The following is a 25,296-nucleotide window of genomic DNA, read 5'->3' on the forward strand; positions in this document are numbered from 1 at the left end:
GTTTGGAAGGAGAACATTTCAAGCCTCACTGTTAACAAACCGTATATTGGATTATCAACTTTATTCCACAATTTATATAAAATCGCAGGCTACCTGCCTTAGATTTTATGCACTATTTATTCTTTGCAGAACTTTTCCTATATATTACCTATAACAATAGCAATTAATAAAGTTCTTTTGTGTTTTACAATTTAAAAAATTTACATTTAGGACATTGCGCCTTATCCAGTCTGCTATACTAATTGCTAAGCTGTATGATTCCTTCTTCTTCCTCACAGATCTTCTCTACTTGTCCCGTGCTGTCTTGAATTATCATAATCATCATCTTTCAAGCGTTGCATGTCTTTTACATACTGCATATGATCTGACTGTATATGGTGCGTTTGTATAATCCCTACTGGTATTTCTTCTGTACATTTATTAATTTCTCCAAGTATGTAGTCTTTGTTTATAGAAAAGTGCATGTCTGCCACACAACCCTTAATTGTCTAATAGCAAATAAAAAAAAATTGATGGGGCTATATGAGTATTTGCATCTGAAGTCACAGAAAACTGATCTCATTTGAAATGTTTATTTTTCAGAGCTCCTTGTATAGGTTAAATGCACAGCAGTGACTTTTCTCTCTGTTACACAGAGGAGCCCATATATTGTTATACACCACACAACTTTACCCGGGACCAGGCCTTGTATGCAAGAGGATACTGCTGGACAGAACTCAAGGATGCCCTACCTGGAGTGGACATTGGCCGTTGGCCCTCCTTGTTTGAGCACAAGTTTCTCCCCTATGCGCTGCTGGCCTTTGCTGGAATAATGTACGTTCCTGCTCTGGGCTGGGAGTTCCTGGCCTCCACTAGACTCACTTCAGAACTTAATTTTCTGCTTCAGGAGATTGATAACTGTTATCACCGAGCTGCAGAGGGGCGTGCACCAAAAATAGAGAAACAGATCCAGTCCAAAGGCCCAGGGATAACAGAGAGAGAGAGGAGGGAGATAATTGAGAATGCTGAAAAGGAGAAGAGCCCTGAACAGAACCTGTTTGAGAAATATTTGGAGAGGAGGGGCCGAAGTAACTTTCTAGCCAAACTGTACTTGGCAAGACATTTGTTCATTATATTTTTAAGTATTATACCAATTACATATTTGAGCACCTACTATGCCACACAAAAGCAAAATGAGTTTACATGTGCACTGGGAGAGCCCCCTGACAAGACCAGCAGCTCCAGGTTACACATCAAAGTGAACTGTAAGCTGCCATCTGTTCAACTGCAGCGTATAATTACTACAGTAGATATTGTTCTCTTATGCTTCATGAACTTGATCATTCTTATTAATCTAATTCACTTGTTCATATTCCGAAAGTCCAACTTCATATTTGACAAACTGAACAAGGTTGGGATAAAAACTAAAAAGCAGTGGCAGAAGTCCCAGTTCTGTGACATTAACATCCTTGCTATGTTCTGTAATGAAAACAGGGATCACATCAAATCACTGAACCGGCTGGATTTTATCACCAATGAAAGTGACTTGATGTACGATAATGTGGTTCGCCAGTTGCTTGCAGCGCTGGCCCAGTCCAATTACGACGCCACACCAACAATGCGTGATTCAGGTACCCAGACTGTTGACCCCAGTGTGAACCCAGAGGATATTGATGTCAATGAACAACTGATCATAAAGAGGCCTAGGAAAAAGATGAAATGGATCCCTAGCACCAATCCCCTTCCACAGCCTTTCAAGGAGCAACTAGCTACAATGAAAGTTGAAGCCAGCAAACCTGAGAAACCAAAGCCAGTAAGGAGAAAAATGGCAACTGACAGTCTTATAGCTCCCCTGTTGGAGTCCAGCTCCAAAACATCTCAACAGCCATTGCCTCAAAAGACTGAAGTCAGTGCCCTAGCTACCATAAGTGCTGAGAAAAAACATGCCCGACAGTTCTCTTTAGACGTTCATCCGTACATCTTGAGCAATAAGAAATCTAAGCCAGAGAATTCCAAGAGTGCTCCTATCCCTACACTGCAGAGACAGGAGACTGGATTCCTGAACCAAGAGGAGACAATCATTTCTCTCGTTTCATCATCTGTCAAAGGTACAGTATTCTACCTACAACTCAGCAGCTGTTGCATGCAGGGACACTGATACATTGGGTAAAATGGGAGCTTGACATTTACAGTCATGGTGAATTAGCGACAGTACACAAATTCAGGCAAAATGATTGACTTAGCTGACTGAACCTGTCCATATTGACAGGCAGATATTCCAAAGGATTTTTTCCCATTCTGGACTTGATTCATCAAGGTCTTACATATACACACAGAATGGGAGAATATGTTAAATTAGTCCATTTTGAGACAGCTGCCTAAATTCCCCTTCTAAGCTATGCGGGTGCTGGCAGTGAATATTGTTGGCACCCACATACCTGCCCCCTCCTCCCTAATGCTGCCCCCAGGACCACCCCTAGTCAGAGCTGATATTCAGCGTCAGTGCCCAGTTTAGTGCCGCTGAATACTGGGGTTTAGGTAGCCCTGGGCCATTTAAGCGGGCAGGAGCCTCTCCCGCCCACTTAAATCACTTTGAATATCGGGGAGGTGGGGGGAACAAAGACTAACACCAGATGCTCATACTGTAGCAGGACTTGCTTATCCACTCTTACCCTAGCTGAGATCATTTTCATGCGCCGTTTCTGACTCCATGTGAAATTTTTCCTTAAGTTGGTCACCTTTATTTTCTACCTAAATCCTGTTATTCTATCTTCTCTGTCTACACATTCCACATCTGCTTACACCCTATGCTGACTGTTAAGATGACACGTATATTGAATGGCATTGTAAGTGGCACATTGTGCCATAGTGTGTACAATTATTTTCAACTAGTAAAAAAGGCCCGTTTCTATAGGCAAGGAAACGGGCCTTAGGCAGGCAATTCCCCCCCCCCCCCCCCCGTGCTACGACCCCCTCGAACCCCCCCTTCCGTGAACCTGTCGTTCCCCCCCCGTGCCAGCGAAAACTGCCGCCACCGCCGCCGTTGTTGTGCTACCTTCCCTTCCCGTAGGTTCTTCAATCATCTTCTTAGAAAGTTTAACTCAGTGCGTCTGATGTCAGACACACGGAGTTAAACTTTCTAAGAAGAAGATTGAAGAACCTACGGGAAGGGAAGGTAGCACAACAACGGCGGCGGCGGTGGCGGCAGTTTTCGGCGTTCCGGGGGGGGGGATCGACAGGTTCGCGGGAGGGGGTGGGTTTCGAGGGGGCCATAGCGCGGGGGGGGGGGGGGGTGACAGCTGATTCTGAGGCAGTAGGAGGACTCCTCCCCTTGCCTTGGAATCAGCTGTGTTGACGTCAGTGACGTCCGTGAGTGTCTGCCTCACAGACCACTTGCAGCCAGGGAGCCACGGTCCCAAGCATAGAACGTTGGAGGTGAGAATTATTATATAGGATATTTTTACTGCTGTACCTGTCTATTGCCTATGGTCAGCTTAGTCTTGCTATACACCACCTTGAGTGAATGTCTTTAAAAAAAGAAATAAATCCTAATAAATAAATACATGCATTTTAAGAGCAGTTTCCAAAGTGATTTCTACTTGCAGAAAATGTTTCACCTACAAAATCATTTGTCTGAAAATTGCCAAACTTGTATGCAGGTAAATGTACAGTATGTGCGTGGTACAATAAATGCACTTTTACCCACAACTGGGAAAGGTGTTCCCAAAGAAGAGGTTGAGACAGGGACTGAAACAATATGCATAGTTTTATGTTTTAGCTGAAAAAGATTATTAATGTAGGTTTTTCTTAGTCAATTTACAAAGTAACAAGTACACATGCATTTTAGTTTGAATATTTGCAGCTACGTGGGTAGTTTGAAAATGGTCTCATAGCTCAGTAGTTCAGCATGTCCAGTGTATCTTTGCTGGCCCAGTTCTTAAAGCAGTTATAAATTCTGAACTGAAAGTGGAAAAGATTTGGGAAAAGTCAGCTGTTTTAATTCAATCTGTTTTTCATTTCTTTCCCTCCTTACCATCCCTCTAACCAGCTATAGTACCTGTTAGTGAACTCTTCATCTGCTGTTTTCTGCAGAGATCAGCCAGAAGTAGAGAAACGGGTAACTGAACTGTTTTTTTCTTACGCCACCATTCGTTTCAAATCAATTTCAAATTAGTAACATAACATAGTAAATGATGGCAGATAAAGACTTGTACAGTATCAGATGGAACTACCAGTTTGTCAAATATAGTTCATTTGTAACTCTTAAATGGTAGTAGGTAAATTTTCTTGACATTTAGATTCAGTTAATTTTAAAAATGATCCAGCATCAGCGTATTAGAAATACACTTATAGCTGGTTTGAAATGCATGTTGGAGACATCTAGAAAATGACGTTGTATCAAGTAATATTTGAAGTAATATTTATTATTATTATTATTACCGAATGCCATAAAAACAATGCAGGACCTAACCATCTTCCGAAGGCTACGGAAAACAGATCTTTTCAAGAAGGCATACCATAAACATCCATCTTAAATACTAAATAACAACGCTATACACGATGTATACATAACAGATCTTTTATCTCTTGACTGATTAACCTCTTTGATACTCATGATTAAGTATTACCACTTCAACCTTATGCTGAATAGGGACTCTCTATAATCGATGACTTAATGTATGCTACAATCCAATTTATTCTCAGAAACTTTCATGCAATAGCATAATTTATTTTTCTTTACCATGTATGTATGCACATGGTATATACATATACCATGATCTGTTCCATATATGCCATGTTCCATGTATGTTACCATGTATGTATGCACCTTAATGCAATACCATTTGTAATTCTGTTACCCGGTAATGGCAACCGCCAATATGGCAAATGTAAGCCACATTGAGCCTGCAAATTGGTGGGGAAATGTGGGATACAAATGCTACAAATAAACAAAATAAATAAATTTGTATAGCGCTACCAGACAGTCCCTGCTCAAAAGAGCTTACAATCTAAATAATACAGACAGACAAGACAGTTACGGGTGAGGGAAGTAATGGGTGAGAAGGAAGGAAGGGACAAGGGGAGGTGCAATTGAGTAGTGGCTAGGAGCTAAAAGCAGCAGTGAAAAGGTGGGGTTTCAGCATAGATTTGAAAACAGGTAGAGATGGAGCTAGACGTATAGGTCCAGGAAGTCTATTCCAGGCATAAGGTGCAGCGAGAGAAAAGGAGCGAAGCCTGGAGTTAGCAGTGGAGGAGAAGGGGGACCACAAGAGAGATTTGTCCAGTTAGTGGAGTTCACGGGGAGGAATGTAGGGAGAGATGAGAGTGGAGAGGTAATGGGGGGCTGCAGAGTGGATGCATTTAAAGGTCAGTACGAGAAGTTTAAACTGAATGTGTAACATTGTATTGTAGCTTTAGGAGACTACAGTTGACGTCATTTTTGATTATACTCTAATTCTGTTCTGGTTAGACAGCATCTGGGAATGAAGTATGATGCATCTTCATGCACACATCTATAGTAATTGTTACTAAAATCTGATTTCTATGCATGCTGCTTGTCATCTGCCTTCAAGCAAATCCAAAACTTGTAAAGGATTTTGAGTGATACCAGGTATTGAATAGGGAAAAAGGTTTTATAAAGCACTCAAAATACTACTCTGTATGTGTTCTAACATAAGCCTCCTTTCCACCTGCATAAAACAAATTTTAAAACTATTTGGACAAATAGCAGTTTATGCATATAAATTGGCTATCTGAAAATTACTCTCCCTCAATTCCATGTTTAGAGAAGACATTCCCATGATTATGATTTGTACAAGATTGGAAAATAATGCATGTACTTTGTATTTTCATGCCCATTCACACTTTATAAAGAAAGTCTACCCACTTGTGGAGATGTGGAGGGGCATTTTCGAAAGGGACATCCAAATTTTGATGAGGACGTCCTTGTAAAATGTCCCCATCCTGTATTTTCAAAACAAGATGGACGTCCATCTTTCATTTCGATAATATAGTCAGGGATGCCCAAATCCTGAAATTTGGTCTTCCTTAGTGATGGTCGTCCCTAGACTTGGCCGTTTCTGATTTTCGACGATAATCGAAACCAAGGACGTCCATCTCAGAAAATACCAAATGCAAGCCATTTGGTCGTGGGAGGAGCCAGCATTTGTAGTGCACTGGTCCCCCTGACATGGCAGGACACCAATCGGGCACCCTAGGGGGCACTGCAGTGGACTTCATAAATTGCTCCCAGGAACATAGCTCCCTTCTCTTGTGTGCTGAGCCCCCAAAACCCCCACTACCCACAACTGTACACCACTACCTTAGCCCTTACAGGTGAAGGGGGGCACCTAGATGTGGGTACAGTGGGTTTGTGGTGGGTTTTGGAGGGCTCACTGTTTCCTTCACAAACATAACAGGTAGGGGGGGGATGGGCCTGGGTCCGCCTGTCTGAGGTGCACTGCACCCACTAAAACTGGTCCAGGGACCTGCATACTGCTGTGATGGACCTGAGTATGGCATCTGAGGCTGGCATAGAGGCTGGCAATCAATATTTTTAAAGATGTTTTTTGAGGGTGGGAGGGGGTTAGTGACCACTGGGGGAGTAAGGGGAGGTCATCCCCGATTCTCTTTGGTGGTCATCTGGTCATTTCGGGCACCTTTTTGTGCCTTGGTCGTAAGAAAAACAGGACCAAGTAAAGTTGTCCAATTGTTCATCAGGGACGTCCTTGTTTCTTTCGATTATGGGTCGAGGACGTCCTAGTGTTAGGCACGCCCAACTTCCACCTTTGCTACACCTCCGATACGCCCCCTTGAACTTTGGCCGTCCCTGTGACAGAAAGCAGTTGGGGACGTCTAAAATCGGCTTTCGATTATACAGATTTGGACGACCCTGTGAGAAGGATGCCCATCTTTCGATTTATGTTGAAAGATGGGCATCCTTCTCTTTAGAAAATAAGCCCATTAGTGAGCTTCTTCAGGGTAAATTTGTGTCCTATATGTGTAAAAGGGAGGGGAGGCCCTTGTGACATTGAGATAAATATATGAGAGAATCTTGAGGGAGGTGCTTCCCATTCTTATGAGTGGAACAGAAATATAAAGTAGGGGACTTTGTAAGTCCTTGAGTTTTAGGTGGCCAAGGAGCAGTTAAAGCAGCTAAGTGGGGTGTGCTCTCAGGTGCTGTACTGGAGGGAAAGGAATTTGATATACCGCCTTTCTGTGGTTACAGTCAAAGCAGTTTACGTATTATATACAGGTATTTATTTTGTACCTGGGACAATGGAGGGTTAAGTAACTTGCCCAGAGTCACAAGGAGTGGCAATGGAAATCAACCCTGATTTCCTAGGTTCTCAGGCACTTGCACTAACCATTAGGCTACTTTTCCAGTGGAGGGGAAAAGGGAAATTGAAACTGTAGACTTTACAGATTTTGCTTGTTACTGAACTTTTATTCTCTTGGGTCTGTTATGCAGCTGTGTGGGTTTGATTTTTTTTATCAGTAAGCTTCTCTGGTTTGGAACACACACTTGGACACCAGACAGTTTTTGGATTTGAATGTACAGGAGTGAGTGATCCTTTAAGTCTAAAGTCTCCCAGTTATTGATGGTCCCACCGCATGACCCTGCTACTAGACATTGCAATCAGGTTTGTTTGTTTTGTCTGCTGCAGTGCTTTTACTTCTTAATCTCTACAAAGAGTGTTTATTACTGAAAGGGGATTACACAGAATTGCATACCATATGTGGAGGAGATTTGCCAGGAGGATCTGAAGAATTTGTTCTTTGAAAGGGAAAGGGGATTGCACTTGATATACCGCCTTTCTGTGGCTCCAATCAAAGCAGCTTACATATTATATACAGGTACTTGAGAAATTCAGTGACCTTTGATTAATTTTTCTGGCACCCATGTGCAAATTCACTTACATGAGAAGGAGAGCGCACAGAGGATGGCCTTAGCACAAGCAGACTGTGAAAAAGCTAAGGAGAATGTTTGTGGTAGTTTCTGGGAAACCACAGTATTTTGATGATTACGGAGATTTCAAAATGGCTGCTTTTCCAACTAGCGGGCTCTACTAGGGGAAATCTACATGAGGAAACATGTTCCTGAGAGGAGTTTGTGACTTTAGTGTGTGGTGTTGGTTCCATGTGGAAACAACCATCCAATTAGTGGCAATCTTTGTGTGAAAGGAGATACAGTTCATTTTTTACTTTTTTTAGCTGTATCCCTGGAGCACTCACATGACTGTGTAGAGGAGATAAGCGGTGTGGTGCTTAGGTAGTACGCTGTAAGGCTGACCAATGCCTATTTCTTAGCGTCAGCTTACACTGTTATGAACTAGCAGGTGTTATCCCTTCCCACCAGCAGATGGCAGTAGAGAAAACTGAATTCAACCAGTGACATCACTGGCTATAATCTGTAGTGCTCTCTGGAACAATCCAGTATTTTTCTCTACCTTCCAGTGGTGATGCTCGGTTTCTGGCCTAGCTCCCTACTCTGCTGGCCATGGCCACACAGCGTGGTGGAACCTAACAGCGTTTTCCAGGTCACAGTCTCAGGACCATACCTGGTTGATGTTGGTGCCACTGAGTGAGGCTTTGGCTAGGTCCTGAGGGATTTCACAAGATGGGGTTGGGGGTCTCCTAGTTGATGTCTTCTCCCTACCCCCCTGTCCATTGAGGCATTGGGACCCATGGTGTTGATTTTTGGATGGCACTGTGGCCATTTTGTCTCCCTTGGGGATTTCTTCTCCTGATGCTTTTCAGTAGCCATACTGTGAGACCAATGGTCTATCCAGCTCAGTATCCTGTTTCCAACAGTGGCCAATCCAGGTCACAAGTACCTGGCAGAAACCAAATAGTAGCAACATTCCAAGCTACCAATCCTAGAGCAAGCAATGGCTTTTCCATGTCTGTCTCAATAGCAAACTATGGGCTTTTGTTCCAGGAACTTGTCCAAACTTTTTTTTTAACTTGTAAATTTTTATTATGAACAGAGCAAAAACATACAAAGAGAGGCAACAGATTCAGCACTATAAGATGTTATAATCCCTCTCCCACCCTGACTACGCCTAGACCTCCCCTCCCTCCGTCTTGTAGCCTATACCAGTAATATCCTATAGATAGATATAGAAGACTAACTGGGACAACTGAAGTGAAATGTCCACATATCTCATGAACAACATGGCAATTAGTTGCCAATGGAGGATATTAAATCAAGTCCAAATATTGCTGAATAGGTGATCCCTACTCCAAGAACTTCTGAATAGCTTGCTTCCTATATGCTATAAGCCTCTCTCCATCAGGACTATGAATCTGAACGTCAGATGTCAAGCTCCAATAGTCAAAGGAGTGATAGACTTCCATTCCTTTGCTATAACACATTTTGCCTCTAAGAGACATGTTGTAACAATCATATATTGGTGCTCTAGTCCCCACGTCCTCCAAATAGTAAACATAATTCTGGTGATGGGGCCATACATGTCCCTACTATAAAGTTAGCAATTCTCAGTATTCCCAGCCAGAAAGGCTGAATGCTAGAGCATAACTACCACATATGGAAATACGACTCCTTTGCATCACAGCCCCTCCAACATTGCTCTGATATAACTTTGACAAATTTGTGAAGTCTCTCTGGTGTGAGATACCATCGCTTAAGAATCTTATAGTTACACTCGCTCAGAAATAGTGCTCTTAGAGGCCCTTGCTATGATCTCCGTCCAACAAGAGAGCTCCAACTTCTGGTGGAGGTTCTCCTCACATTGACACATATATGGGAGTTTTACAATCTTGTGCCTCTGTTGGACTTATATAAAGCAGAAATTGAGCCCTTTGCCTGCAGACATTGAACCCATAATTGCTGAAGGTGGCTCTAAATGGTTCACCCAGCAGGCTGTGCCTACAATGTAATTTAAAAAAAGAAATCAAATCGACCCAGCCCATGTGCCTGTTGTAGGGATTCAAAGTAACTATCTGACCCCCTTGAATCAACTGAGAAACCTGGAAAATCCCGTTCTTCCTCCATCTGCTAGCTATAGTGTCATGTTCATGTATACGGTCTGAGAATAATGCTGTGAGGGGAGTGAAAGGGGACACTGCAAGATGTTCCTCTGATGGACACTTCAGTAAGCTCCACATGTGGAGAATGTGGTTTACACTGGGATTTGAGCCCCTGTGGGGTCCAAAGTAAGTCTGACAACCTGCCTTGTATGATGTAACGTTCTATCTGAACTTATGTCTAGGATTGGAGCCAGGATGCCACACAGTAGTCCTGTCTAAATTGTGACACCAGATAATAATTATGCAAATCTTGTACGCCCAGGCCTCCAAATTCTTTGTGTGTAAAAAGTACCCTTTTGCCATTCTAAGTCTCCTTCACTCACCTATGAAGCTATGCAGGATAGTCTGCCAAAGGCAGAGTTGATTCCTCGATATGGATATTGGGAGTGCCTGGAACAAATAAAGTAATCTAGGTAAGATATTAATTTTTACAATCACTAATCTCCCCAGTTTTGAACAAGGGAGCAAAATTAAGGTTATACAGGTTGGAAAGGTCACTAGAAATCTTAACTCTCAAATTCTTCAAGTGGAAACACACCCACTTGAAGGGGAAATTATCCTTGGTGCGCTTCACTACTACTACTACTACTACTTACTATTACTTATCATTTTTATAGCGCTACTAGACGTACGCAGCGCTGTACATGTGAACATGAAGAGACAGTCCCTGCTCGACAGGGTTTACAATCTAATTAGGACAGACAAACAGGACAAACAAGAGATAAGAGAATATTAAAGTAAGGATGATAAAATAAGGGTTCTGAACAAGTGACTAAGGGTTAGGAGTTAAAAGCAGCATCAAAGAGTTGGGCTTTTAGCTTAGATTTGAAGACGGCCAGAGATGGAGCTTGACGTACCAGTTCAGGAAGTCTATTCCAGGCATTGGTGCAGCAAGATAAAAGGAACGGAGTCTGGAGTTAGCAGTGGAGGAGAAGGGTGCAGATAAGAGAGATTTACCCAGTGAACAGAGTTCCCGGGGAGGAATGTAGAGATGAGAGGTATTGAGGAGCTGCAGAGTGAATGCACTTATAGGTCAATAAGAGGAGTTTGAACTGTATGCGGAAACGGGTAGGAAGCCAGTGAAGTGACTTGAGGAGAGGGCTAATATGAGCATAACGACACTGGTGGAATATTAGTCATGCAGCAGAATTTTGATCAGATTGAAGAGGTGAAAGATGGCTAAGTGGGAGACCTGTGAGAAGCAAGTTGCAATAGTCTAAGTGAAAGGTGATAAGAGTGTGGATGAGGGTTCTGGTAGTGTGCTAAGGATGAATTTTGATGATATTATAGAGAAAGAAACAACATGTGCAGAGAAGGAGAGGGAGGAGTCGAAGATGACCCCAAGGTTACGAGCTGATGAGACAGGAAGGATGAGAGTGTTATCCACAGAAATAGAGAATGGGGGAGGAGGAGAGGTTGGTTTAGGGGGAAAGATAAGAAGCTCAGTTTTGGTCATGTTTAGTTTCAGATGGCACTGAGACATCCAGGCAGCAATGTCAGACAGGCAGGCTGATACTTTGGCCTGGATTTCGGCTGAGATTTCTGGTGTGGAGAGGTAGATCTGGGAGTCATCAGCGTAAAGATGATACTGAAAACCATGGGATGAGATCAGAGTACCAAGGGAAGAAGTATAGATGGAGAAGAGAAGAGGTCCCAGGACAGATTCCTGAGGTACATCATCTGACAGTGGGATAGAAGTAGAGGAGGATCCACTAGAGTATACACTAAACGGTACGCTGGGAGAGATAAGAAGAAAACCAGGAAAGAACAGAGTCCTGAAATCCAAGTGAGGATAGCATATCAAGGAGTAGGCTGTGATCAACAGTGTCAAAAGCAGCAGATAGATTGAGAAGGATGAGGATAGAGTCCTTTGGATCTGGCCAGGAACAGATCATTGGAGACTTTAGCAAGCGCTGTTTCAGTTGAATGAAGGGGGCGAAAGCCAGATTGAAGTGGATCAAGAATAGCTTGAGATGAAAGAAAGTCAAGGCAACGGCGATGAACAGCATGTTCAAGTATCCTGGATAGGAAATGGAGGAGGGAGATGGGGCAATAGTTGGAAGGACAGGTAGGGTCCAATGAAGGTTTTTTAAGGAGTGGTGTGACTACGGCATGTTTGAAGGCATCAGGAACAGTCACAGTGGACAGTGAAAAATTGAGGATATGACAGGTAAAAGGGATGACAGTAGGAGAGATAGTGTTAAGTAGATGGGTGGGAATATGATCAGAGGAACAGGTAGTTGGTTTCGAGGAGGAAATAAGATGCATAGTTTCCTCTTCAGTGATTTAAAAAAAGGAAGAAAAGGAGGCAGGGGTTGGAGGGTTGAGAGAATGGACTAAGGGAAGGAGAGGTGGAGGTGACCTGGTTGAGAATTCAAGTTTAATCTTGTGAACCTTATCATGAAAGTACTCATCCAGAGTCTGGGGGGGAAATGAAGGTGGGGTTGGAGTTGAAGGCACTTGGAGGAGAGAGTTCAGTGTGACAAAGGGACGTCGAGGGTTTGAGCCAAGAGAATTTGTCAACTGGATGTAATAGTCCTGTTTGGCAAGTAAAAGAGCAGACTGGAAGGAGGTCAGCAAGAATTTGAAATGTATGAAGTCAGCATGGGCACAGAAACTGGAGAGTGAGCAGTTTGAGAAGAGGATAAGATCAAGACAGTGGCCATTCTGGTGAGTGGGGGCAGTGGAGCACAGTTGAAGATTGAAAGAGGATGTTAAAGCAAGAAACTGAGAAGCATAAGAGTCAGAGGGAACATTAGCATGAATGTTAAAATCCCCAAGAATGAGGGAAGGAGATGAAGGTGCAAGAAAGAAGGAAAGCCAGGCATCAAAGTCAGTGAGAAAGGAAGAAAGGGACTTATCAGGGGGGTCGATAAATGACTGCTACTCGGAGAGGCAGAGGAGCAAATAGACGGATGGAGTGGACTTTGAAGGAAGAAAAACAGTGAGACTGAGGTGGAAGAAGAGGTTGAAATCTACAAGAGGGTGAAAGTAGTAGCCCGACACCACCTCCACGGCCAACTGGGCGAGGAGTATGGGAGAAAAGATAACCTCCATGGCATAGGGCCGCGACTGAAGCAGAGTCTTCAGGGTAAAGCCAAGTTTCAGTTAGGGCAAGTAGATGGAGAGTACGAGAGATAAAGAGGTCATGGATGTAGGAAAGTTTGTTACAGAGTGGGCATTCCACAGAGCGCAAGAGAAAGGCAGGGAAGAAGGGGGGAGGAGAGGAACAGAAATTAGATTGGAGATATCACGGTGTGACCTGCACAAATAGGATGAGAGCTGATGTGGAAGACCAGGATTGGGGTTAATGTCCCCAGCGGAGAGCAGGAGAAGGAGCAAGAGATTATGGAGAAGAGTAGGAGAGGTATGACGACAGCGACGAAGGCGAGATGTACTCAGAAAGGAGATGGATGAATGGAAGGAAGGAAATGTTGAAGGTTGAGAGCTGAGAAAAAGGAAGAGGAAAAAAGAGATGGTGAGATGATGAATACAGAGGGTGGACAATGTGTTCCTGCAGTGTACTGTGGTTTCAGATGGAGAAACAGATTAGGAAGTGACAGTACCAAGAAGAAAAAGTGTACTGGAGCCATAAGTAGTAAGTGGGAGAAAAATAAATGTAAAGAGAAAAATGCCCCGCGCGCCGTGAGGCGGCCGGCACCTAGAGCGGAGGCCCTGAGTGGATCGGAGTGGACCTAGGAGTCACCTTGGAGAAGGCTGCAAGTCCTCCACAGCACCTGAAAGGCAGCCAGTGGTAGAGCTGGGCACCCCTCAGCCAAGGAAAGGCTTACCAGGGGTTAAGCAGATCCTCACTCTCGATTAAGCACCTCAGTTTAATACATAAAGCAAGAAGGCTTTAGATATATAGGTGGTTGGGGCAATAGATTGAAAAACAAGAGGCTACTGTAATGATGGTCTACATTTGTCTGTGGCAGGAAGAAGAATCTTAAATGAAAAATTCAAGCAATATGTGGATAGGTGTTTAAACTAGAGAAAGTGGGTGGTAGATGTCATCCCCAACAGAAATATTACAATGGTAGCAAAAGTAAAAAGAAATCACTCATCAACAAAAAAAGAGGAAGAAGAGACCTGAATAAAAATTGTACAAATTCCAAGCAAGCCAACCAAAAAGTACTGGAAGGCTATGAGCACAAATGCTTGCAGCCTATGCAACATAATTCCTAATCAGGAAGCTCTGATGGTGAAAATGGACTTGGACTTTGTATTAGCCATTAATAAGTCTCTTGAGTGGGATAATGCCATACATGACTATTATCTGTTTAACAGGGACAGAGAAGGAAAAAAGGGGGAGGAGTGGCTCTCTATGTATAAAATATTAAAGTGACTGAAATGCATTGGATGTGGGAAAAAGAGGAGATCCTGTGGATAGTCTTTGAAAAAGCCGATGGCACTTCTATCCTCATGAGTGTAGTCTACAGACCTCCAACTCAAACAGAAGAACTGGACAGAGATCTGATCAATGATATCATCAAAGTGGGAATAAAAAGAGAGTAATAATACTGGGTGGCTTGAATCTACCAAATGTGGATTGGGGTATCCCATCTGTAAATCTGGAGAGAAATATAAAGCTCATGGATGCCTTACAAAGAGCTTTGTTCAGACAAATGGTGTTGGAACCCAGTAGGGGAACATCAACATTGGGTCTAGTACTCACAAGTAGAAAACGTGTGTCTAATTTCTTGATGGGTGCCCGCTTGGGAGCAGTGATCATCACATGGTGTGGTTTGATATACAAGCTAAGGCAGATTCCAGGCACACCAAGCTCAAAAGTCCTGGGTTTCAAACATTTTGATCTCAGCAAAATGGAAAACTATCTGAAGGAGGATTTAGGAAGTTAGGAGGAAATAAGGGAAGTGGAAAAATTGCAGACTAAACTGAGAGTGGCTTTACCAAGGACAATGGAATTACCCAGGTTTCCCTGGAGCAGAAGGAATTTACTGATTTAGATATGCTGACCGGGAAGACATTTTGTGTGATTTGGGAACCATTCTGGAATTTCCTGACTCATATGGCTTGAAGTCGTCTGCTCAACATGTGAGTTTGGTTTTGATTATGCTTGCTTTGTTTGTGAAGTGGTGTGATAGATATTTCCCCCTTTTTTTTGGGGGGGGGGGAGGTGGATATAGGGTATGTTCTGTAGTTGTGGATCATACGACATTTATATTCTCAAGGTTGTTGTACTTATGATTTTGTGAAATTCAGTAGAGATGCGTTACAAAAAAAAAAGCAAAAACACTCGGAGCATGATATGGAATACAGTAACTAGCCCAGATGGCTGTTACACAGAATAATGTCACCTGGATATTTGATCTGCCAAAAAAATTGCAAGACTATCTGGAGCAGCACACAACAGATGGAATAAGCATTTATGTCAGGAATATGCGAAGATGATTCAGCTGCATTTGAAATATGACATTAAATTTAAGTGTTTTATTTATTAGGATTTATTTACCGCCTTTTTGAAGGAATTCACTCAAGGCGGTGTACAGCAAGCATAAGTCAAACATAAGCAATAGACAATTACAACAGTAAAAATATTCAAATACCAATACAAAGTATGGATTAGTATGCAAAGTTACAATGTCAGCACAATAAAACAGACAGCATAGGGTATAAGCAAAGAAGGAACATATAGATACATAAGATAAAGTAACAGGAGTAAGAAAATAAGGGGACTAATTTAAAGAACGTTGCACATGAGGTCAGAAAGGAGTTTGATTATCATCTTAACTAGGCTAGGAATGGATAAACAAATCCTGCTATAGTATGTGTAGCCGGCGTCACTCCTTGCATGTGAGACTAGCGAGTTAGTTACTTTTTCCATTAAAGGCCTAGTTGAAGAGTCAAGCTTTAATCTGCTTCCTGAAGTAGAGATAGTCTTGTGTTAAGCAAAGCCTTTCAGGGAGTGAATTCCAGAGTGTGGGGACTACTCCGTAGCTGGCTTACTGGTGGGTATCTCATCGTGTGATGTCCTTTGGAGAGGGTGTGGTTAGGGTTACTCCTGGGGAGGACCTTAGTGACCTTGGTCGTATGTAGTGGGAGATCCTATTCAAGTACTCTGGGCCATTTCCTTTAAGGGCCTGAAGATCAAACACTTAAATTTAGCTCTGTATTGTACTGGTAGCCAGTGAAGTTAAATGGTGTGATGTGGTTATGTCACTTACAATCTTCTGTTTGTCTTGCTGCAGTGTTCTGAATCAGTTGGAACTGATTTAGTCAGACCAGTGTAGAGCACATTACAATAATCCAGTCTACGGAAAGAGCCAAAACACATAAAGTCCACACTCACTGTTCATTAATGCTTCATACACCCACTTTGAACTCTCATCCCCCGTAATCCCACATCACTCATACCTCTACTCACAGAAATAGGTATACCATATGTCTTCGTGCCTTTATATGCTGCGTATGCCTTGTAGCGCTATAGAAATGCTAAATAGTAGTAGTAGTAGTAGTATATGTCTTCGTGCCTTAATATTGCCCTTTAAACTTCCCACTGTCTCCTTCCAATGTTATGTTCCATTGTTATATTCCTTAACGCTACTTCGATTGTCTCGCATAACTCTGCACAATGTAATCCATAACCAAGTTGTAACAAATTGTATTTCCATTATTCATATCATATTGTAAGCCACACTGAGCCCGCAAAAAGGTGGGAAAATGTGGGATACAAATGCAATAAAATAAAATAAATAAATAAATCATGGCATGCACAACTGAGACAAGACTTGCCTTGTTACTTTGGAGTTATGGACACTATTTGGGGAGGACTAATGATGGTTAAGAGAGCTGAAATAATTTGCCAAGATACAGAATTTTTTATTAATTATAGCTCTTAAACTATGGAATTGATTCATATAACTTATAGTCCTCCCCTTTTATATTATTAATAATTATAGGATCTTTATGACTCTTTACTTGGGAGTAGCTCAGTTTTGCAATTTGTTAGGTTTGCTCTCATATGAAACGTTTGTACTTTTTGAAGTGACGTTAAGAAATTGAGCATCACTATGTATGACTGGTCACTGCTATCATGAACTGGTTAAAACCTTATACAACTATAATTTATCTCAGGAAAACTATACAACCAAAAAATGTTAGTGACAATAAATGTGAATGGAAAGACAAAAAAGGAAAGTAAATAAAAGTAAGAGTGATAAGGTTCAGCAAAGAAGTGGCTGCAAAAATAAAGGCAAAACAGATAGCATTCACAAGAAAAACTCAGAAAAACAATACCAGACAAAACTGAAACAAAGAGAGAAATTAGGATGGCAAAAGCATACGCAGAAGAAAGAATGGCTAAAAATATAAAGTGAGTTGGAAAGGGTTTTTTCAGGTATATTGACTAGAAGAAGACCAGAGGTGGAATTGTAAACTCAAAAATTCTGATGAACAGTGTGTGTGCAGAGTGATGTGGAAATACAAAAATGCTTAATAAATACTTCTGTACAATGTCCACAGAAAATCCTGGGGAAGGACCCAGATGATTTCTAAAGGCACTTGTGGGAATGGAAGAAAGTGTTTATGACCAACTTGCAAAAATAAAAGTGGATATGGCCATGGGCCTGAATTAGATACATCCTAGGATACTGAGATAGCTCCAAGAGGCTCTAAAGCGTCCTCTTAAGGATGTATTCAACAGGTCCCTGGAAATGGGAGAGATTCCTTGGGGTTGGAGAAGGGCTAATGTGTCCTTCACAAAAGTGGTAACAGGGAAGAACTGGGAAACTACAGGCCAGTAAACCTTACCTGGGATGGTGGGAAAAGTCATGGAGATGCTGATAAAAGAAAGAATAGTGGAGGAGTGGCCTAGTGGTTAGGGTGGTGGACTTTGGTCCTGAGGAACTGAGTTCAATTCCCACTTCAGGCACAGGCAGTTCCTTGTGACTCTGGGCAAGTCACTTAACCCTCCATGGCCCCATGTAAGCCACATTGAGCCTGCCATGAGTGGGAAAGCGCGGGGTACAAATGTAACAAAAAAAAATAACTTCCTAGAATCAAGGCAAAATGGCTATTACCAAAGGAAGATCATGCCAAACAAATCTGATTGGTTTCTTTCACTGTTTGACCAGAGAACTAAATGAGAACTGTTTCTTATAGGAGTCTTACACGTAAACTGTGGGCCCTGGGAATGGGTCCTGAGATGAACTAGATCAGAAATTGGCTGACTAACAGGAGACAGAGGGTGGTGTTAAATGGAATTCACTCAGAAGAAAAATAGATGAGTAGTGTTGTGTTATACCTGGGACCAGTTCTTTGTGAGCAATATAGCAGAAGAGATGAGGGAACATTTTTTCCTGCCCCTGAACATCCCCAAAATAGCCGGTTTTCAGATAGGTGCTAACTAGACATTTTCAGTGGCACTAACCAGTTAAGTCCTCTGTGTGCAAATGTCCAGTCGCCTTTCACTCTCTAGTCCTACCTGCAGTCTGTGCCTGCATGTATGTGCAAGTGAGGAGGAGTCTGTGAGTAGTGACCTGTTGTCTGTCGTTGTCTGTGCTGTGACACCGTCTCTCAGTGTGGTTGTTGGTGATTGAAGTTGTACAGGGATCAACCACCAAAGTGGAGAAACTGGGTCCACTACGAGAAGAGTAATGCAACAAGTGCTTTGACTGTAACCTTTAAAATAAACTCTGGCCTCTACTGATGGTCAGTGCTACTTAACAAGCAATGGAGTCACCCTATCATGTTTCAGTGCCGTGAAGATCAGCCTTGCTGCTGTATTTTTGAAAACAGGTGATTTACATAAGAGCATAAGAGTATCCATTTATGTCCAGTTAAATCGCTTTGACTGTCAACCTCATTGTCTTTATCTGCTGCTGTTTTCTCTGTTTCTGTATATTTCACCTCTCGCACACCAGTTTTCCACTTCCACCCTCCTTGCTCAGCTTTCCTGGTCTTTTCAGCCACTCTGGCCCCCCATTTCCATGGAATGTCTAGATGCTGTTATAGAATAGACTCCCACTGTTGCAGAATTGCCCCTAGTGGAGGACAGGCTGACTATCTCCAACCTCAGACTGCCAGCCCAATCGGCCCCTGATTTTTTAAGTGTTAAAAAGGAAGAAAATGTACCAGAAATGATACAAAATATTATAAAACTGTGAAATGTATGAAAGATAAAAATCTGTTTGGAACCATTTTGGCTCTTTTCTGGTGTCCTTTTCACTCTATGAAATGGGACTTTTCTTTGTATATTTGTTTATTAGGATTTACCTTCTTTTTGAAGAAATTCACTCAAGACAGTATACAGCAAGAACAATCTAGACATATATGTAATATCATAAAGTTAGTTTTATGTAGCAACAGTTTTATTGATGACACAACAGAGTAAACAGCCAACAAGCTCAATATACAACGAGTTAGAAACAGCACATTCTGAATAAGAGCAGAATAATAGGCTCGTCATCAGGGCCATGCCTAGGGTCTCCGGCGCCCCCCTGCAGTTGGCCCCGCCCCGCCCCCCGAAAACGATCGCTACACTACCCGCCCTCTTCTCCCCAGATCCTTTTCCTTTTTTTTTTTTGTTTAAATTTACCTCTGTCCGGCGGCAGCGTAGCGTTAATGAGGAGGCGGAGCTCCCCCGCCCCAACGTGTCAGTCTTCCCTTCGCTCAGTGGCCCGCCTTCTTCTGATGTCATTTCTGATGTCAGAATAAGGCGGAACTGAGCGAAGGGAAGACTGACACGTCAGGGCGGGGGAGCGCCGCCTCCTTCTCACTAACGCTATGCTGCCGCCGGACAGAGGTAAATTTAAACAAAAAAAAAAGGAAAAGGATCTAGGGAGAAGAGGGCGAGGTAAGCATGGTGTGGCAGGGCGCCCCCCAGAGGATGGCGCCCTTTTGCCATGCTTACCTTGCTTACTGTGTTGGCACGGCCCTGCTCGTCATCAAAGTTTTAACTTTTTTCTCCCCACCCCACCCAATCCCATAACCCACCCCCCTTACTGAATTTATGGTTAAGTCATTTTTATTGAACCACAGACACAATGAATACATTAAACAAGCAGAGACAGGTGTATCCCGGTAGCATTTTACATGTAACCACCTCTACCTACAGCCCCCCTCTCCCACTATCCCCACCTAAACAACCATAATTAGTCGTTATCAAGCAGCCATTAATGTTTATGACAGCTCCTACGGAGCTAGTAAACTGTAAGAATTAACCAAAAAAGTTTTAACCATTCAAACCTCCAGTAGGCTGAAAGCAATAGTAAACAATGGCTTTGTCAACAGGCTGTGCAAAAAGTACCACAATAACCCAACTCTTATCACCCCCCTCCCCCCCCCCCCCCAAAAAAGGGGTTAAGAAATAGAGGTGTGTGTGCTGCTAAGCCATACTTAGTCGCGTGTCATAAAGTTAGTTTTAATTTTAACTCATATCTTTCATTGAAGGTTCTCTATTGAACAATTGATTTAGCCTATTAACTTTGTTTTCCTTTTCAGCCATTCCAAGAACCTGGAGAAGACTGTTTCCTAAAATACAATTACTTTTAGATCTTGTCATCACCATAGATGATTTCTCATAACCATAGGCCATTCAAAGCTTAACTTAGATTATGAGCCCTACAAGGACAGAGAAATATCTGCTTTACCATAATGTACACCACTTTTATAGCTTTCAGGCTTACAGACAGTGTATATAAGTAAATGAACAGTAAACTAATAAAATCTATATACAGTAGGATTCAACTATCTGGACTATCTTCTGCAAAGGATGGTCTGGATAATCATAAATCCAGATAATTGGACATTCCTTTTTGAAAATAAAATACACTTTGAGAGTTAAACAGGTGCCAGCAGCTGATGCTTGTACCCATCACTTGTGGGGGCCCTTGGGAGCCCCTACTTCTGGGACCTAAAGGTCCAGAGGTGACCACATATTAGCAGGAGGTTCTTCAGTCTCTAGGGGTGGACATGATGAGGCAGAGAACCTCTCTAAGTGTGACTCACTCTGTGATTGTTCAGAGGCTCTGGAGGAGGAGTAGGAGCGCTCTTCAGCCATACAACTTTTAGCGGGAAGAACGTTCCTGCTTTGTTGATTCAGTGTCCAAGACCCTGGGTCTGCCCTTGACATCCACAGCCAAACCTGCAGGAGGGAACCCAATTCTGAAGTGCATTTTGGGCTGTCAAAACACATTTTTCTTTATAAGGTGCTCTCCCACATGATGTTGGCAGAAGGGGAGGTCCTAGATGGAGTCCTCTGGGAGCCCAAGGTGCTGGACAGGCTGTATCCTTTTCCTCCTGGGGAGATGGAGCGAAATTGATGGTTTCCCAAAATGGATGTTTTGTTTTTGGCTGTGACCAAGAAGACTGATATACCCATGAAAGGAGGCTCAGCCCTCAAGGAGATGCATGAAATGAAGGTGGAACAGCTCAAGCTGGACTTCTCCATTGTGGCAGATGTGCAGGCCACCATGTATGGGGGCTATGTGGCTAGAGCTATATTGCGCTGGTTTCTACAGCTGCCAGAGTCCTCAGACTGAAATCATTAGTGGCCTTCCTGGTGGATGTTCTCTATCATTTGGTATGGATGACCTCCTGTTCTGTGGTTTTGGTTGTGATGGCCCAAAGGTGGTTTTGGCTGCACCAGTGAGTGGCAGGTGCAGCCTCTAAGAAGGATCTGAGTCAGCTAACTTTCAAAAATTGTCTGCTTTTTGGGGAGGACCTGGAGAAGGCCTGGAGGAGACTCAGCCTTTCCGGCTCCCCAAAATGCACCAGAAAGGATCCCAGTGTGCCTTTTTGGCCAAAGCCACATCCTAGGGGAGGAGGTCGATTCAAGTGGATAGGTATCAGCTCAGGCCTGCTCTGGGCCCCAGTTTGCCCTTCAAGCCAAGGTCCTTTCATAGCCAAAAGAGGTGTTTGTGCACCTCTGAAACACCTCTTATGGCTATGAAAGGACCACGGAGCAAGTCTGAGCTGGGCAAGTAAAGGGAGTGCACTGTGTCCCTTGCTGGCTTGTCCTCTTCAGCCACGAATGAGCCCATGTCACATCAGACCAATGGGTCCTCAAGGTGATCAACTGGGGCTACACCATGGAGTTTCTCACCAAGTCCATGATGTTTTCATGGTCTTGCCCTTCCATGATGTTTTCATGGTCTTGCCTTGTGGTTCAGCTGCAAAGCACCAGGTATGTCTTTGTCACTCTCCAGTATCTGCTAGATCTGGGAGCAGTGGAACCAGTTCTGCCTTCAGAACAGGGATAAGGTTGCTACTCCATTTACTTTGTGGCCCCAAAGAAAAGTTACTCCTTCTGGCCTACCCTTGACCTACAAGGTAAGCCTTCTTGTCACACTGGGCATCCATCTCCCTGGACTTCCCCTTCAGGTCTCAGCACAAGCTGGCCTGATGGGACTGCTGCAGTCATCTCTTGCGGGGGGATCTGCTGGACCCGACTGACTGCAAGAGGACTTTACAAGACTAGAAGAGTGGGCATTCAAATGGCAGATGATATTTAATGTGAGCAAGATGCAAAGTTCCACACTAGGAATCACTGCCTAGGAAAAAGATGTAGATGTCATTGATGATGATATATTGAAACCCTTTCATTGTCATTGGGTGGACTGAAACTTCTTAGTGCTGTCATTAGTCCATAAGGTGCCAAGGAAAATGTTCATGCGGACTTCCTCAGCCACTCCTTGCTAGATCCAGGAGAGTGGGAGCTGGGGTAGAGAACATTCCAACTCCTGAACTGCTGGAGACAGCCTGTTTTTGGTCTCATGGTCTCAAGTGGAAATGCCAAGGTGGAACGCTTCTTTAGCTGCAGGAAAGAGATGCCTTGATGGGAATAGATGCCTTGGTTCAGCAGTGGCCCAGGGAAAAGCCTCTATATCTTTCCACCGTGGTCCCTAATCAGCTGTGTCCTTTGGAGAATAGCACATCATCCTTTTCTGTTTTTTCTGGGGGCTTCTGATTGGTCCCAAAGGCTGTGGTAGGCAAATCTCATTCAGATTCTGGTGTAGTCCCGCTTTCTCTTCCCAGGGGTTGCAGATTGCTCAGAAAAGGTTCAATGAGAGGATCCAGACCCATTCTGGCTTGCAGTTTGACTCATGAGAAGAGGTGCATAGTGAGATGGAGATCTCTCCCATTGCTATTGCCACCTTGCTCAAAGCCTGCAAGTCATCCACATGTTTGGCTTACCTTTGGGTCTGGAAAGTTTTTGAGGAATGTATCAACAGCACTCCCTCTCCCTGTGGAAAGTTTTGAGGGATGTGTCAACAGCACTCCCTTTCTCCATGGAAAGTTAGATCCTTTATGAGAGATGATGTCAAAAGCATTCCCTCTTCCTGTGGAAAGCTTAGATGCCAGAGGTGCTCAGCTTTGTGCAGCAGGGGTTTGACCAGGGTTTGGTGTTGAACTCCTTCAAAGTTCATCTGGCAGCTCTCTCCTTTTACAGGGGCAAGGTGCTAGGAGTTGCCCTAGCAGCTCATGGGAACATTGAATGGTTTCTGAAGGGAATCACTTATCCACAGTCTCCCTTTTGACTGTCTCTTCCCTCTTGGGATTTGAATCTGGTACTTAATGTGCTTTGGGAGCTCCCTTTGAGCCCCTGAGAGCTGCCTCAACTCACCTTGAAGACAATCTTTCTGGTGATTTCTTTTTGCCAGGAGAGTGTCAGAGCTTCAGGCTCTGTCCTGTTGAGACCTGTATCTCTTCCTCTTGGAGTACTCAGTGTTTGTCCACGTTGTTCCCTCATTCCTCCTTCCATGTAAATCAGGAGTTCTACTTGTCCTCTTTTTTGATCAGGGTGCAGACTCAAGGGCCAGGAGATTCCACAGGCTAGATGTCTGCAGAGTTCTGCTTCTGTATTTGAAGGCGACAAATACCATTCATCTCTTTGATAATGCTTGTCCTTTTCTGTGGCCTCCAAAAGGGCCAAGCAGCATCAAAGGTTTCCATTATACACTGGATAAAGGCAGACATTGAGGCCATTCTTTATTTGCTGAAACAAACAGATGCCTTCTGTCTCTCATACAGGAATGTGCAGCTGGACGCTAAGGAAGGTGAAATGTAGTTATATCTGTTAATATCCTTTCCTTTAGTCTTGCTGTAACCATCCTGTGAACCTAAGTCTTCTGTTGAAGGGACTCATTGAGTTTTCTGCTTTTCTCTAGCCATATTCTTTTTTTTTTTTTTTTTTTAAGAATTTTTATGGCTTAGGTGGTTTGATGGGACATGGGTGTGGTATATGGGACCTTTCACTGCTTTGGCAGATTTTCACTGGAGATTTTCACAAAGCACCAGCTCTTATACCGAGATGTCACTGAGGAAAGTCAGATTCTCTACCTCCATCTGCAGGTAGGAATGATAACAACCAAATCGTACAGGATGATGCAGCAGGATTAAAGGAAAGGAAATTAACAGGTAATAAATAAAATGTCACCACTGAAGACTATATCACCATTAATCATGTATATTTTAAAACAATATATAATAGTGAAAAAGGGAAATGTAAAGGGCTGATTACTAGCGTAAAGAAGGTTTTGCAACTGCCAAGCAAATGTAATCTGCACATCAAAGCTGTTCTGTAATATCTGATGCACAATGTCTAGTATTTTCATGTTTTCAGGCTTATCCCCTTTAAAACTTGGCCAGTTCATTATAATGTACCATTTTACGTTGCATTCAATACCTTTTTTTTTGTTTTGTTTTCTTTCAGATAACTCATTGCCTGAGACCTGTAGGACTGTACCAGCTTCTGGAAGTTACCTCACCTGCAACCACAGTAGTCATACAACTACAACTTCTGCTACAAGTGTATCCCTAAGCCAGGTCAAGCCAGAGTCCTTGTCCACATTTAACCGTAATCCTACTCACCCCTTGCTCCACATCAGTACCCTGTATGAAGACCATGAGGTTCAGGTTTCAGATCTGATCGACAGGGTTCATTCCTCTCCTGATCCTGGGGAAATAATTTCTGTCATACCCCCAAAACCAATAATGATGGCAACCTTTGAAGAACCAAGGGTAATAGTGAATTCTGTGGAATATTAAGGGATCAGGCGCTAGGTCATCCTCGGGAAGACACGGTCCTTCATATTCTAAAATTTGTCAGCCAGCCTTATTAAGAAATGTGAGACTACAAACACTGAGCATCTGTCTAAGATGAGAAATTAAATACCAGAACTGATTCAGCAAATTATCCATGGTTCTATTTTGACAAGAGTTCTTGGGTTAAGTTAAAGCTATGTTATGGGAACCAAAAAAACTTAGTAGCTACACCTACTTTTGGCGATCAAACTAATGATA

General features: G+C 43.0%; 1 protein-coding gene across 1 annotated transcript; it reads left to right on the forward strand.

The window, feature by feature from the left end:
• Window positions 1-601: 601 nt before the first annotated feature.
• On the forward strand, window positions 602-25,041 carry PANX2 (pannexin 2). The gene is made up of 2 exons (XM_030217047.1): window positions 602-2,087; window positions 24,707-25,041. The coding sequence occupies exons 1-2, from the start codon at window positions 602-604 to the stop codon at window positions 25,039-25,041; spliced, it is 1,821 nt and encodes a 606-aa protein (XP_030072907.1).
• Window positions 25,042-25,296: the final 255 nt, after the last annotated feature.

The sequence above is a fragment of the Microcaecilia unicolor genome, chromosome 10 (assembly GCF_901765095.1).
Source record: "Microcaecilia unicolor chromosome 10, aMicUni1.1, whole genome shotgun sequence".
NCBI lineage: Eukaryota > Metazoa > Chordata > Amphibia > Gymnophiona > Siphonopidae > Microcaecilia > Microcaecilia unicolor.

Bases quoted from the DNA above. Each gene is read 5' to 3' on its own strand.
- PANX2 (XM_030217047.1), top strand. From the start codon at position 602: ATGCACAGCAGTGACTTTTCTCTCTGTTACACAGAGGAGCCCATATAT. The intron at 2,088-24,706 runs GTACAGTATTCT...GTTTTCTTTCAG, and splicing joins CGTTTCATCATCTGTCAAAG to ATAACTCATTGCCTGAGACC.